The sequence below is a fragment of the Corythoichthys intestinalis genome, chromosome 4 (genome assembly GCF_030265065.1).
Source record: "Corythoichthys intestinalis isolate RoL2023-P3 chromosome 4, ASM3026506v1, whole genome shotgun sequence".
NCBI classification, from domain to species: domain Eukaryota; kingdom Metazoa; phylum Chordata; class Actinopteri; order Syngnathiformes; family Syngnathidae; genus Corythoichthys; species Corythoichthys intestinalis.
In genome coordinates this window covers 7,708,227-7,724,161 of record NC_080398.1, presented here as the reverse complement: position 1 = coordinate 7,724,161, position 15,935 = coordinate 7,708,227, and the positions used below count along the sequence as shown (strand labels likewise).

Genomic DNA, 15,935 nt, shown 5'->3' with positions numbered 1-15,935 from the left:
CCGCCCAGGTTGGTTTGGGGACATTTGGGGGGCAATATCAGGTCACTTCCTGTTGATTTGGGGATATTTGGGGGACACATCCTGCTCATATCAGGTCATTTGGGGGCATTTGGGGGGCGTGTCCTGGTCATATCGAGTCATTTGGGGTGTGTGTTTTGGTAATATCAGGTCATTTGGGAACATTTGGAGGCATGTCCTGGTCATATCAGGTCATTTGGGGACATTTGGGGGGCGTGTCCTGGTCATATCAGGTCATTTGGGGACCGTGTCCTGGTCATATCAAGTAATTTGGGGACATTTAGGGGATATGTCCTGGTCATATCAGATCATTTGGGGACATTTGGGGGCCGTGTCCTGGTCATATCAGGTCATTTGGGAACATTTGGGGGGCGTGTCCTGGTCATTTCAGGTCATTTGGGGCCTGTGTCCCGGTCATATCAAGTCATTGGGGAGGGGGTCATATCAGGTCATTTGGGGACATTTGGGGGATATGTCCTCATCATATCAGATCATTTGGGGAACGTGTCCTTGTCATATCAGGTCATTTGGGAACTCGTCATATCAAGTCATTTGGGGGGCCGTGTCCTGGTCATATCAGGTCATTTGGGGACATTTGGGGGGTATGTCCAAGTCAAATCAGGTCATTTGGGGGGGGGGCGTGTCCTGGTCATATCCGGTCATTTGGGGGACACGTCCTATTGATATCTGGTCATTTCCTGTTGATTTGGGAACATTTTTATTTTTTGCCATTGAAATTTGGACGTCCATGGCCGTCAATGGCATTACATGCGAACAAAAAAAATTTCGGGGCCGTTAGAAAAATTCCCTGTGTCGCGCGAAAATTCCGGTCGTTTTGATACGTGAACGGTGCCGATCGGTCAAACGGTTTGGGCTGCGCGGCGCCCCGAAAAAACCCGGCAAATACATAATGAATAATATACCTATCTTGGCCTTTGCGAGGCAAAACCCTAGATACCAAAAACAATACTTTGTGAAAATCGCTTTTTATCTTGTAAAAGCTTTTTCATAATAATCTTGCTTTGTTTTTCAATTGAAGGGCAATATTGCACAATTTGATCTGTTATTTAGCAGTCATATTTACTTCAAAATGTTGTTTTTATTTATTTCATTTGGACTCTTTTGGGTTTCCATAGATTACGTCTTGTGATAATTCAATACAAATTGAAATGAATACGTAAATCTGGAAATCATAACGTTTTAAGGACACAGTGAATGAATGTTGGCCCTCTTGGTCATCAACGGCCATCAAATTGTTTATACTGCCGCAATATGCTGTATGTACGTATGTGATGATGGGCTCATAGTTTCATCTATTTTTATAGGTCATATTTAATTGTGTGTGTGTGTGTGTGTGAGATGCAAGAGCCATAACTATAGTAGTACAATATGAATATGTACCAAAGTGAGACAGACCACAGTATAGTTCTGACTCATCCGAGCTGTCTTTGTTTTTCAGTCAAGTCTCTTGCTAAGGAATTGACGAAATCAACATGAAAGCCAGACCACTAAATAAACAATTAAATGTGTCATTCAATTTTTTTCCCCATGTAAATAAAAAAATATCAATTTACCGTAATTTTCAGACTGTAAGCAGCTACTTTTATCCCTCATTTTGAATTCTGTGGCTTATTTGTTGATTTATTTGGGTTAATAAGCAACACTTAATTTGACGGCGTGTCGTAAGACTGCCGGAAGACCGTCATAATTATGACATGACACCATCATGGGCATTAATGAATGCTTATGACCGATGTCATCAAGTATCATCCGGCTAATTATGCTACAAACTCCTTTCATGTCCAGCTCGGCACTTTTACATCCATTCAAAAGAGAGATCATTTGCCGAATGACACAAAATGACATCTGTCATAAGAATTCATTAATGTTCAATGCAGTGTCATGTCATAGTTATGATGGTCTTCTGACAGTCTTATGGCGCCACTGTCAAATAAAGTGTTACCAAATACTGTAGCTGGCAATTAGGGAAACAAGTGGAACGGTAACTTAAGAAATAATTAGCACAGAAGATGAATTCTGATTGGTCATTTACATCTGTAGCGCTGCAATGCATGTTAGGAGGCATGTTGGACAAAAAAACTGTTGACACCAGGAGGTTGACTGTCACCCCCAAGGGAGCAATGATGGCCAAATGAAGCTTCTTGAACCAATGAAGCTTTGCGTCCAATTGGTTCAAAGCTTCACGGTGGTTCATTTGGTCTTAGACAGTCTTATGATCCCGCTATCGAGTAAAGTTTTACCGGTAAATATCTTTTGGAATAAATATACCATAATACAGTCATGACAGCTGCGGATTATAGTCCAGTGCGGTTTATCTATGAACAAATGCAATTTTCGTGTGAAATTTGGTGGGTGGCGGCTGAAAATTACGGTATTTTAATCATGATGTCATTATTTTAATATTTATATATTTTCATTCGTATCGTAAGATTTATTTCAAATGAATTGAATCCAAATTGAAATACAATACTGGTAGTCCCCAGGTTACGACGTACTCGACTTAAGCGATGTTGACTTCACGACGCTGTGTTGTCCGCCATTTTATCTCGCCTTTACTTTATTAACAAGACTTGTTCTGTCCTCACAAAATGTGAAGTTGTTCAGCTTGATAGACAGCAAACAAAACAACTGTGCTTTTTGACTTCCTTCACTTTTGACAATTTGTAAAGCTGTACCACACACTTATGTTCAAAACGATACGCATTTTAACAATAAAACACTCAACATAAAACGTTTGGTGTTCAAACGTCCATCTAGTCGGATCAATATGTAAATTTAGTAGCTTAAATTAGCCTAATTTGCCGAACAAAAGTCAGCTATCTAAAATGCTACGAATATATTTACAATTCTTCTACCAAATCGCTCGCATATAACTCCACAAACTAGCTGTAAACTTAATTACAAATGCATACACAAACATATATTAGCTGAAACAACTTACAGGCTTATGTGGGCCAAACCAGAGTGCAGCTATCGTTTGCCCATGTCAGACGTGTGAGTGCTACTGTATGGAAGCATTAATGAACGACAGTCCAGCCAGACCCAACGCTGCCACCAGAGGGCAGTCTATCCTCCACAATTAAACAAAATACAAGTTTTGGACTTTTTGGATAGTTGTTTTGAATTTGAATTTTTAAAGGGTTAATTCCGATTTACGCTGAAATTCGGGTTACGTCGCCAGCGTAGGAACGAGACTCGTTCGTAACCCAAGGACTACCTGTAAATGACAAAAGAGTAACTAAAAATTGAAAAATCAACAAATAAATAGAAAATACATACAGTGCTAGCCAAAAGTATTGGCATCCCTGCAATTCTGTCAGATAATGCTCAATTTCTCCCAGAAAATGATTGCAAATACAAATGCTTTGGTAGTAATATTTTCATTTATTTTGCTAGCAATGAAAAAACACAAAAGAGAATGGGGGAAAAAATGAAATCATTGTCATTTTAAACAAAACTCCAAAAATGGGCCAGACAAAAGTACTGGCACCCTCAGCCTAATACTGGGTAGCACAAAATAACTACGAACAACCGCTTCCGGTATCCATCAATGAGTTTCTTTCAATGCTCTGTTGGAATTTTCGACCATTCTTCTTTGGCCAACTGCTCCAGGTCTCTGAGATTTGAAGGGTGCCATTTTCAGATCTCTCCACTGGTCTTCTATGGGATTCAGGTTTGGACTCACTTAAGAAGCTCCAGTGCTTTCTCTCAAACCATTTTCTAGTGCTTTTTGGGTCATTTTCCTGCTGGAAGAGCCATGACCTCTGAGGGAGACCCAGCTTTCTCGTACTGAGCCTGTTGAAATTGACCCCCCCCCCCCCCCCCCCCCGGCCAAGACGCACTCAGGAACAGCGCCAGCCAAAACAAGTGCCGCTCGGCTGACGCTGCCTAGCATGCGCCCGCCGGGCGGGCGGAATCTCGTGCGTCCTCTTATTATTTTAACCCTTTGTACTGACTCCATGTTTCAAAAGTTTGAAGAACACTCACCGAAAACAGGTTGACAATTTATTCGTTGACAATGGTCAAAAACAAGGCAAAAACAGACGACGGAGGGACAATTCTGGATCCAAAACAAGGCTACATGTTTCCGAGCAGCAAAAATCTGTGTTATCTCAGTGTCCAGTCTTTTTAAAGTCTCTGCTGAAGCCGTGTCGAAGGCGTGTCCGAAGGTGTGTCTGGGCGTTGCTTTTGGGTCTTCCCCTCGGTGGCCGGTTTTGGGCGGCTTAGGTTCGTGCGCGGATGGGACGCCCGCTATCAACTTTGCTGTCTGGGCTGGCTGTACTTGTTTTAGGACTAAACGCTTTGTCCTTTGAGCTTGCTGGGAGAGCTGATTGCAAGAGTTGGTGCGTCAATCTTGTGATAAGACGGCATTGTGTATCTCTTCTATTTCTTCTCATTAAACTACGGTGTGCTATTTATTTTATATTAGTAATGTAGTCCTACCGTAAATATAAAAAATGATACTATCTCCTGATTTATTATATTATGTGTGTTAGAGTAATGCAAACAGCTAGACGGTGCCTACGAGAAACTTTATCATTTTTCTCATCTCCCCCTCATTAGCCCGGATAAGGTGATTCACCCCACTGTGTCAAAGGGCACGTAGTGGAGTCTGCTTAAACAATAGTTAGATGAATGTGTTAGACTAATGCAAACAAGTATATGGTGTGTGCGATGACGGTAGCTTTTCCCTTCAGGCCCTACATAACATTATGCTGGAAAATTTGTTGCTATTCTTCAGACGTCATAATGCCATGCACACGGTCAAGCAGTTCAGTGCCAGAGGTAGCAAAACAACCCCAAAACATCAGGGAACCTCCGCCATGTTTGACTGTGGGGACCGTGTTTTTTCTTTGAAGGCTTTGTTTTTTTTCCCGTCAACTCTATGTTGTAGCCTTTTCCCCAAAAGCTCTACTTCTGTCTCATCTGACCAGAGAACATTTTTGGCTTTCTCAGGTAAGTTTTGGCAAACTCCAACCTGGCTGTTTTATGTCTTTGAGTCAGAAATGGGGTCTTCCTGGTGAGTGAATCTGATCTTTTAGCCAGACTGTCAGAATCAAGCCAGCCGAACCCGCACTGGCGCAGCTCCTGCAACCCGGGCCGGCGAGAACCCGACATCCCAGCCAAATGGCCAAACTCTGCGCGTTCACCTTAGTCTTAACCAGGGGTGAAAGTGGCTAGAATTTCTTGCCGGAATTCCCTGACGTGAAGGTCGCCACGGAGCCAGAAATTATGTTTCTTTCTTTTTTTTTTTTTTTTTTTTTTAAGGGGGGGGGTTCAAATCTCCTAAAACTACTGAAATGCAAAGAAAACTGTTCTATAACACATACAAAAACAGATTTTCATTCAAAATTGTATTTTTTCAATGATTTGCAAATTTAAAAACAGCAATAACCCCAACCTCCATCTACTAATTTTTATTTTTCCTCATTTCCTCACATACTAAATGCCAAATCTCAATTTTAACTACTTAAGAACATAGGCCGTATATTAAAATTGAAGTTATTGTAAACATTTACTTATGCTTTCTTTTTTTTTTAATGATAAAGATATAAGTAACATCCATTCAGAAAAATAAGTACAAATGACTTTTATTTTGCAGAGGGAAATGGAATATATTTTGAATACCGCGCAAACATTGACTTTTTTAAATCATAAGGAAATGAATAAGTAGCCTAACATAAATGAACAAATATAAATCCAAAGTGCACATTGACAGCTAAGATGTTCTGAAACTCCCCATCAGAGCAAATAAAACTAAATATGATAAATAAGCCTCCTCAACTCTTTTACATAGCGTTTTGACAGTTGCCGTCATATTTTTGGAATCAAAGCACCGTGTACCGAAACAGCATTCCAGCCCTGAATCTTATACAAAAACTGCGTTCGTGACAGTTCTGGCCCACTTTCACCCCTGGTCTTAACCCCTTGTACTGACACCATTTTGAAAGCTGGAAAAAGGCTTTGAAGCACAAGTTGAAAATGTATTCAGTTCAACAGCGATCAAATGGTAAGACAAACAGAAAATAGACTCAGGCGAGGATTCAGGGTCACCATATCACATGTCAACTAAAGGTTCCTGAGAAAAATGACTGCAATTAGTTAAATATTGTCTTTTTGAAGGCTCTCTCAGGGCGGGCTGTGGGCAGAAGAAGGGTGTGTTTGGGCATTGTTGTTTGGATTATTGTCTGTTTGTGGATTGGACAGGAGGATTCGGGAGTTACTGTTGTCAGGGCAACGAGGGTTGTGGATTTTGCCACTTCAGCGCTATGAGAGTGCTGAGAGTTCACAGCTCGGTCGCGGGTTCCTTCTTATAAAATGTTCCTTGTCAAGACAAGATGTCCTGCCATTTGTTCTGAACTGTCCGGAAGAACTGATTGCGGGAGTTGGTGGTGCAGATGTGGCCTTGGAGATGTCTTGCCTCGCCTGCGTCAATCTTGCTCAGTCAGTTGCATGACGCACGCGTTGGGCTTCCGTGATAAGAAGGCGTCATGTATCTCTTATGTCCTATGTCAAATATATTTGCTGCTTGTTTTCCTTAAACTATGGTTGAATGCTTTATTATAACAAATGTGTTAGAATATTGCAAACAGTTATACGGTGCCTATGAGAAAAGGTACTACCTCCTTCACTGGATATCTTCCCATAGAGTCCCTTTTCATTCAGACGCCGACGGGTAGTACGGGTTGACGATGTCGTACCCTCGGACTGCTGGATAGCTTGAACTTGTTTGGATGTTAGTCGAGGTTCTTCATTCACCATCCACGCAATCTTTGGTTGAAATCCCTCCTCAGTTTCTCTTTTCCGTCTACATCTAGGGAAGTTAGCCACAGTGCCGTGGGCTCGACAGTTACTGATGACACCGCAGACGGTTTACACAGGAACATTCAGGTCTTTGGAGATGCACTTGTCCCCTTGAGATTGCCGGTGCTTCCTCACCATTTCGCTTCTCAAGTCCTCAGACAGTTCTTTGGTCTTCTTTCTTTTCTCCATGCTCAATGTTGTACACACAAGGACACAGGAACGAGGTTGAGTCAACTTTAATCCATTTTAACTGGCTGCGAGTGTGATTTAGTTGTTGCCACTACTTGTTATGTGCCACAGGTAAGTAACAGGTGCTGTTAATGACACAAATTAGAGAAGCATCACGATTTTTCAAAGGGTGCCGATACTTTTGTCCGGCCCATTTTTGGAGTTTTGTGTAAAATGATCATGGATTTTTTTTTTTTTCATTCTTTTTTGTGTTGTTTTCATTGCAAGCAAAATAAATGAAGATATTACTACCAAAGCATTTGAAATTGCAATTATTTTCTGTGAGAAATTGAGCATTATCTGACAGAATTGCAGGGGTGCCAATACTTTTGGCCAGCAGTGTAAACGTTTTTAATGACACATTTAATTATTTATTGCGTATTTATTTGCTGGTCCTCTATAAGAAGGTTGTGTGCACTAATCTGCCTGGCGACGGGCAAAAAGCAGATGGGATTGGCCAATGATTTAATATTCCATCTTTTTCTTCTTGTCATAATGTAAGAAGACGCTTCTTGTCTTCCCTCCCTAATCTTTCGCCATACGCATGCTTGTCATGTCCAAATGCTTTTTCTCTCTCTGGCTGTCTTGTCTCTCAATCTTTTTTTGTACAAGATTTCAACGCTGTACATGCTGATTCGCCAATAAAACATCCAAACGCTCATGTTTCAATTTGCTTTTTTTTTTTCCTCTTGCTTTTTTTTTTTACATTGTGTCTATGGAATTATCGTGTTTGCGTGTGTGTGTCAAGTTGCAGAAACTCTCCAAAAATTTACGCATCTCTTTGGATTCCACCACTAACGTTCAATTTTTTGGGGCGGGGGGCAAATAAAGTCCCAGTCATTTCTAACTAGAAAAAAATTCAAAAAGCTACTTATCCTTCAGTTTTTGTCAAACTCACATGATTTACACATCCCCAAAAAAGTCTGAAAATGAAGGTGCGCAAAAAGTGATGAGCCAGTTTTTGGCAATTTCAATCAAAAATTGGACCACACTCAAACTTGACCATACATTTTGAATGGCTCCATGCATTTCCAAAGGCACATTCATAAACTCTTTAATTTGCTCCTATATTGATTTTCATCTCCTTTGGTGGTGATTATTTTGGACAACGACTAAAAGACGTCCTCCAATTGCCATGAAATCAAAGTAAAATGACCTATGGATAGGAGTTAAACCAGAAATGCCCAAAAATTAACTGAAAGTGAGCTGGAAATGCCCCAAGAAAGTCACCCCCTAAGTGCCCCAGAACAAACATGAAGTGACCCAAAAATGCCCTAAAATCAACATGGGGTAATGCAAAACGTGCAGGATGTGACTCTAAAATGCCTCAAAATGAACAGAAAAAAGACCAGTAAGTGCCCGAAAATGGGAAGTGACTCAAAATCCACAGGAAATGTCCCAGAATTGCCCAAAATCAACATGAAGTGACCCCAAATTGCCCTAAAATCAACATGAGGTGATGCAAATTGTGCATCATGTAACCCCAGAATACCTCAAAAGGAACAGAAATGACCCATAAGTGTCCCAAAACAGACAAGAAGTCACCCAAAATCCACAGGAAATGACCAAGAATTCCCTAAAATCAACAGTAGGTGACCCATGAACAGGAAAGTACCTAAAAATGTACTAAAATCAACAGGTATTAATGCAAAATGTACACCATGTAACCCCAGAATACCACAAAAGAAATAGAAGTGACCCCAGTAAGTGCCCCAAAACCAACAGGAAGTCGCTCAAAGTCCACAGGAAATGACCCAGAATTCCCTAAAATCAACAGGAAGTAACCCATGACCAAAAAATGACCTAAAATAAGAATGAATTGATGCAAAATGTACAACATGTCACTACAGAATGCTTCAAAATGAGCAGAAAGTGACTCATAAGTGCCCCTAAACCAACAGGAAGTGACCGAGCCACAGGAAATGTCCCAGAATTCCCCAAAATAACCATGAAGTCACCCCAACATGCCCTAAAATCAAAATGGGGTGATGCAAAATGTTCATCGTGTAACCCCAGAATTCCTCAAAAGAAACAGAAATTACCCATAAGTGCCCCAAAACTAACAAGAAGTCACCCAAAGTCCACAGGAAATGACCCAAAATTCCCTAAAATCAACAGGAAGTAACCCATGAGAACGAAGTGACCAAAAAAATGACCTCAAATAAAAATGAATCGATGCAAAATGTACAACATGTCACTTCAGAATGCTTCAAAATGAACAGAAAGTGACTCGTAAGTGCCCCAAAACCAACAAAAAGTCACCCAAAATCCACAGGAAAAGTCCCACAGTTGCCCAAAATCAACAGTTGTGACCCATGAGCAAGAAATGATCTAAAAATGTACTAAAAGCAACAGGTATTGATGCAAAATGTACATAGGGTAACTCCAGAATACCACAAAAGAAATAGAAGTGACCCCAGTAAGTGCCCCAAAACCAACAGGAAGTCGCTCAAAGTCCACAGGAAATGACCCAGAATTCCCTAAAATCAACAGGAAGTGACCCATGAACAGGAAGTGGTCCAAATGCCCTAAAATATACATGAAGTGATGCAAAACGTACACCATGTCACTTCAGAATTCTTCAAAATGAACAGAAATTGACTCGTAAGTGCCCCAAAACCCAACAGGAAGTGAACCAGAGCCACAGGAAATGTCCCAGAATTCCCCAAAATCAACAGGAAGTTACCCATGAACAGGAAGTGGTGCAAAATGCTCTAAAATATACATGAAGTGATGCAAAACGTACATCACGTATCCCCAGCCCAGAAAGCTTTAAATCAACACAAAGTGACCCAAAATGTATTGGAAGTAATTCCCCCAAACCCACAGGAAATGTCCCAGAATTGCCCAAAATCAACAGTTGGTGACCCATGAACAAGACGTGAAAATCAACATGTATTGATGCAAAATGTACATCATGTAACCCCAGAATGAACTGAAAGTGACCCGTAAGTGGGGAAAAAAAAGAATAAAAATGTCATTAAAATATTTTACTTTTTGCCTATCACATGTAATATATATGTATATATATATATTCCAATGGAACATATCAAAATGGTCTCTAAATAAGCCTTTATATATCTAATTGAAATGATACTTTTGAAGAGATTTCATTTTATTTGAAGTGTGAAGAGATTTATTTTTTCTTGGCAAGATACAAGATTTTTTTTCCCAGCGTGAATGGCGGGCAAAAGTGGACGTCCGGATGCAAAATGAAAACGGGAGCTAACCTTTCAAATTCAAATCCTTCGGACGATTGAAAAAAAACGGGCATCCGTCCGTCAGCTCTGGGGGATTTTTGACCTCGTCCGCACCGATTCCCAGGGGACAACCCGGAAATTCGCCCTATATGGCTATGGATACTCCCCCAAAATCCCATTCTCCATATCCTACACGGAGTAAATAAAAGAGCCCGAATGAAAGGTTATACCTGGTTGGCTGGCTGGCTGGCTGGCTGGCTGGCAGGCCGGAAGCAACGGAAGGAAGTGTCCTTTGAAAATGAAATGATGATGTTTGCTAACGCCGGCTCTCCTTGTCTTCTCCCATGCAAGACTGATGGCCGTGGAGGATGAAATTCGAGGAGGACACGTCATTGAGAGCAAAAGCAGGATTTTCCCCGATCAGGTGTGCATGAGCGTCACAATCCGCCATGGCACCGCCTTCTTCATTTTCTTCTTCCTACTCCTTCATTTGCTCCCCTTACTCTTTTCTTCTATTGTTTTTATATCATTTATTTTTTTTCCTAACCCAAAAAGCAGGATTTCCCCCATCTTGTGTGACATCACTTCCTCCTCTTCTTATATTTGTTTTTTTTTCTTTTTCCTGTCCTCCAGTCCTCTTCCTCTTCCTCTTTTTTTCCTAACTCTCTCTTTTGACTTTTTGATTAGTTTTTCTTCCTACACATTTGTTATTGTTCTAATATATATATTTTAGGGCTGTCAAAATGATCGCGTTAACGGGCGGTAATTAATGTTTTAAATTAATCACGTTAAAATATTTGAGGCATTTAACGCACATGCCCCGCTCAAACAGAATAAAATGACAGCAGTGTCATGTCCATTTGTTACTTGTGTTTTTTGTCGCCCTCTGCTGGCGCTTGGGTGTGACTGATTTTATGGGTTTTTCAGCAACCTGAGCATTGTGTAATTATTGACATCAACAATGGCGAGCTACTAGTTTATTTTTTGAGTGAAAATTTTACAAATTTTATGAAAACGAAAACATTAAGAGGGGTTTTAATATAAAATTTCTATAACTTGTACTAACATTTATCTTTTAAGAACTACAAGTCTTTCTATCCATGGATCGCTTTAACAGAATGTTAATGTTAATGCCATCTTGTTGATTTATTGTTATAATAAACAAATACAGTACTTATGTACCGTGTGTTGAATGTCTTATCTTTCCATTCCAACAATAATTTACAGAAAAATATGGCATATTTTAGAGATGGTTTGAATTGCGATTAATTACGATTTATTCATTTTTAAGCTGTGATTAACTCGATTAAAAATTGTAATCGTTTGACAGCCCTAATATATATATATTTTAAATAGTATACAGTATATACAATTTCTTTTCAGTTTTTTTATTTTTTTTTAAACCAAAAAGCAGGGTTTTCCCCTATCAGGTGCTGGTATGATGACACCACCTTTTCCGCACTATTTGTTTTTCTTTCCTTTGTCCTTCCCCTCCTCCTCCTGCTCCTCTTCTTTTCCCTCTTCCTCTTTTTCTTCTTCCTATTTTCTATTTCTTTACACTGTATATATACAATGAGGAGCAGAAGTATTTGCAGCCCTTGTGACTTTGCAAGTTCACCCACTTAGAAAATAGGTAGAGGTCTGAAATTTCATCTAAAAAAATCCAGAAATCACAGTGTATGATTTTTAAAATAATATATTTGTAATTGCCCGGGGTTCATAAGTATTTGTCCCCCTGAGATTCAGCAATAATTATGACACTCAAAGAAGTCCACCTTTACCCCATGAGTAACCACCCACCCGCCAATGTTTGAGCTCAATGTTGTCACCTGTGCACCCCACAGTCAGTCATAATCCAACTGCTAACATGGGTAAAACCAGAGAGCTTTCAAAAGACACCAGAGGAAAAAAAAGTTGAGCCCCACAAAGCTGTAAAAGGCTACGAGACAATTGGAAAGCAGCTTGGTGAGAATAAATTAACAGTGGCAGCAATTGTTAGAAAATCGAAAAGGCTAAACATGACTGATAGTCTACCTCGGACTGGGGCTCCATGTAAAATTTCGGTAACACTTTACAATAAGGGTCCCTTAATTAACATTAGTTAATGCATTTTTAGACAATAACTCATGTTTAAGTAACATTACAATAATTACGTAATATAATTGCTTATCTAACATTTATTAATATATTAATTAACATGAGTTAATGCATTAGCTAATCCATTAGTTAATGCATTACATAATACATTAGTTAATGCATAACCAGACAGTAACTAATGTTTTGGTAAAATAAAATAAAAAAAAATATAGGCCTATATAGGGTTGGGGTTAGGGTTTGTTAACTTAGCATTGATAAATTTCTTAGTTAAGTATTACTTAACCTTAATTAACCATTACTGAATGTTTTTTGGACCCTTATTGTAAAGTGTAGCACATGTGTCCCTTAACGAAGTAATTATAAATGCTTAAGTTAACAAACCCAACCCTAAATAGGCCTATATATTTTTTTAATTTTACCAAACCATTACTTACTGTCTTGTTATGCATTAACGAATGCATTAAAACCAATGCATTAACTCATGTTAATTAATATAATAATAAATGTTAGATAAGCAATTATATTAATTATTGTAATGTTACTTAAACATTAGTTATTGTCTTAAAATGCATTAGCTAATGCATTAACTCATGTTAATTAATAAATGTTAGATAACGGATTAAATGAATTATTGTCATGTTACTTAAACATGAGTGCATTAACTAATGTTAACTAAGGGACCCTTATTGTAAAGTGTTACCAAAATTTCTCTTCGTGGGGCATCACTCATGATGAGGACAGTGAGGGCTCAGCCTAGAACTACATCAGATTGGGGTCTAATGTCTTTAAGTGACGTCTTAATTGATTTGGCTTCCCGCTACAAACATTTTAGACGCAATAAACAGAATGGTCTTTCCTCATCTCCCACTGGATTAAAAGTCAAAGCAAAACGGCCTGAAAACAGCGCATTCTCAGCCACCGGGGGAGAACCGAACGTGAGGGCGGTTGCTCCCAAGCCAGAAATGGCGCTTCTCTGGCGACACGAGAGAACCAAAGAAGACAGTGGATCGCTGCGTGGGCCTGACCCGAAAATGGCGCCCAGCTCTTCCTATCTCTTTGCTGTGTGCTCTTTTGTGGTTCAGAAATACTGCACACATTCTGAAAATGAGAGCGCCACTGCCACCCACTGAGTGGATGTGCAATTACACTTTATTCTAGTACGGCAAAGTATGTTCCCCCATGTTATATGCGCCAACCCCAGCATCGCTCTGCGGCCCCAGATGGGACGCGGCCCACCATTTGAGAAGTACTGCCCTATCAGGTGTGGGTAGGCGGGTCTGATGACTCCTCCTCCTTTGTTTTTGTTTTATTTTTATTTGTCCTACCCCCCCCTCCTCCTCTTCTCCCTACCCTTCTTGTTTTTTCCCTTCCTCATCACTCTCTTATTTATTTATTTTAAATATTGTATGTCTAATTCTGTCTGTTCTTTTTCTTCATCTTCTTTTTCTGAGTGATTTGTTGGTGGAGTTTGTGCTTCCGGGTCAGCGCACGATGACGTTGCATGGCATGTGGTCCGGTATCGCCGTTGACGTCATGATCCTCACGCGACGGGGGGTTGGGGGCGGCTGTTTTCTTTTTTTTTTTTTTCCGGTCCTCGTCTTCCCGGCCCTCCTCCTTATTTGCTCCTCTCGTTGACGAGATACGGTGATTTCTCTTAGGGGAGACGTCCGTCCATCCTAGCGCAGCCTCGTCTCGCCCCCGTCCCACCCCGAGTGTCCAGGTAATAACTCTCTCGGGATTCTCTTTCTCGCTCTTTTCATCCTCCCGTCAATTTGTCGCTGTCACTCAGTCACTCACTCATTCATTCCTCTCCAAATATCCCATCTAACCATGAAAGTACAAATTCTACGGGAAAAAATTGCTTTCAAATTTTTAAAAAACAATACAAACTTAAAATGTATAAACTAGGGCTGTCAAAATTATCGTGTTAACGGGCTGTAATTATTTTTTAAAATTAATCACGTTAAAATATTTGACGCAATTAACGCACATGTCCCGCTCAAACAGATTAAAATGACAGCAAAGGGTCATGTGCACTTGTTTCTTGTTTTTGGGAGTTTTGCCACCCTCTGCTGGCGCTTGGGTGCGACTGATTTTATGACCATGAGAATTGTGTAATTATTGACATCAACAATGGCGACCTACTAGTTTATTTTTTGATTGACAATTTTACAAATGTTATTAAAACGAAAACATTAAGAGGCGTTTTAATATAAAATTTCTATAACTTGTACTAACATTTATCTTTTAAGAACTACAAGTCTTTCTATCCATGGATCGCTTTAACAGAATGTTAATGTTAATGCCATCTTCTTGATTCATTGTTATAATAAACAAATACAGTACGTATGTACAGTATGTTGAATCCGTCTTGTGTCTTATCTTTCCATTCCAACAATAATTTACAGAAAAATATGGCGTATTTCAGAGATGGTTTGACTTGCGATTAATTACGATTAATTAATTTTAAAGCTGTGATTAACTCGATTAAAAAATGTAATCGTTTGACAGCCCTAGTATAAACATGATCCAAATTTGACAAATACCATTTATTGCAATTACAATATCTTACAATTAAAGGGTTATTAAAACAAACCAAACAAACAAACAAACTGATCTTTGTCAAAATCACACCGATGAAAAAACAGTGTCTACTTGAACTAAAACCACTCACACATGTCCAAAAAAATCAATTTTGCCAAAAATTCTGTGGAGTGTTCAAGTGCCTTTTTGCCAACATTAAACGAGCAACAGTTTTTTTTAGACAGCGGTGGCTTCCTCTGTGGAGTCCGCCCATGAACGCCATTCTTGGCCATAGTTTTACATATAGTTGATGTGTGCACATAGATATTGGACTGTGCCAGTGATTTCTGTAAGTCTTTAGCAGACACTCTAGGGTTCCTTTTTACCTCTGAGTATTCTGCGCTGAATTCATCTTTGGTTGATGGCCACTCCTCGGGAGAGAAGCAACAGTGCCAAACTCTCTCCATTTGTAGACACCTTCTCTGACTGTCGATGGATGAACATCCAGACTTTTACAGATGGTTTTGTATCCTTTCCCAGCTTTATACAAATCAACAATTGCAGGTATTCAGACAGCTCTTTTGACCGAGCCATGATGCACATCAGACAATGATTCTCATCAAGACAATTCTTACCAGGTGTGTGTTTTATAGTGGGCAGGGCAGATTTAAATCACTCACCAGTGATTTGGCACACACCTGACTTTAATTGTTTGGTAAAAATTGATTTCAGTTCCTATTTAAGTCTCCTTAGGCAGACTCAATAAAATATGAAATCCTATAAATGTTTGGGTGGTTTCAGTTAAAGCAGACACTGTTTTTTTTCATCTGTGTGATTCTGACAAAGATCAGATCACATTTGATGGTGATTTTATGCAGAAATGTGAGAAATTCCAAAAGGTTCAGATACTTTTTAATACCACTGTATATACATGTATATAATACATGAAATAATTTAATAATTGGGATGAATATAGGAAACCGTTTATTAATTGGTGAACTCATTCACTGCTTTGACAGCAATTTTATTGCTGATTTTTACTGG

The 15,935-nt window shown here is 39.5% G+C and overlaps 1 protein-coding gene across 7 annotated transcripts in view; it reads left to right on the top strand.

The window, feature by feature from the left end:
- Positions 1 to 15,935, top strand: part of syngap1b (synaptic Ras GTPase activating protein 1b) — an 86,468-nt gene that overhangs the window by 56,167 nt on the left and 14,366 nt on the right. For 6 of the 7 annotated variants that reach the window (XM_057833686.1, XM_057833685.1, XM_057833687.1 and 3 more), the window contains 2 exons: positions 10,623 to 10,695; positions 14,027 to 14,088. In XM_057833686.1, the coding sequence (XP_057689669.1) occupies positions 10,623 to 10,695; positions 14,027 to 14,088 (135 nt within the window). The remainder of the gene's footprint in view (positions 1 to 10,622; positions 10,696 to 14,026; positions 14,089 to 15,935) is intronic. The other variant, XM_057833684.1, reaches the window with a different exon arrangement.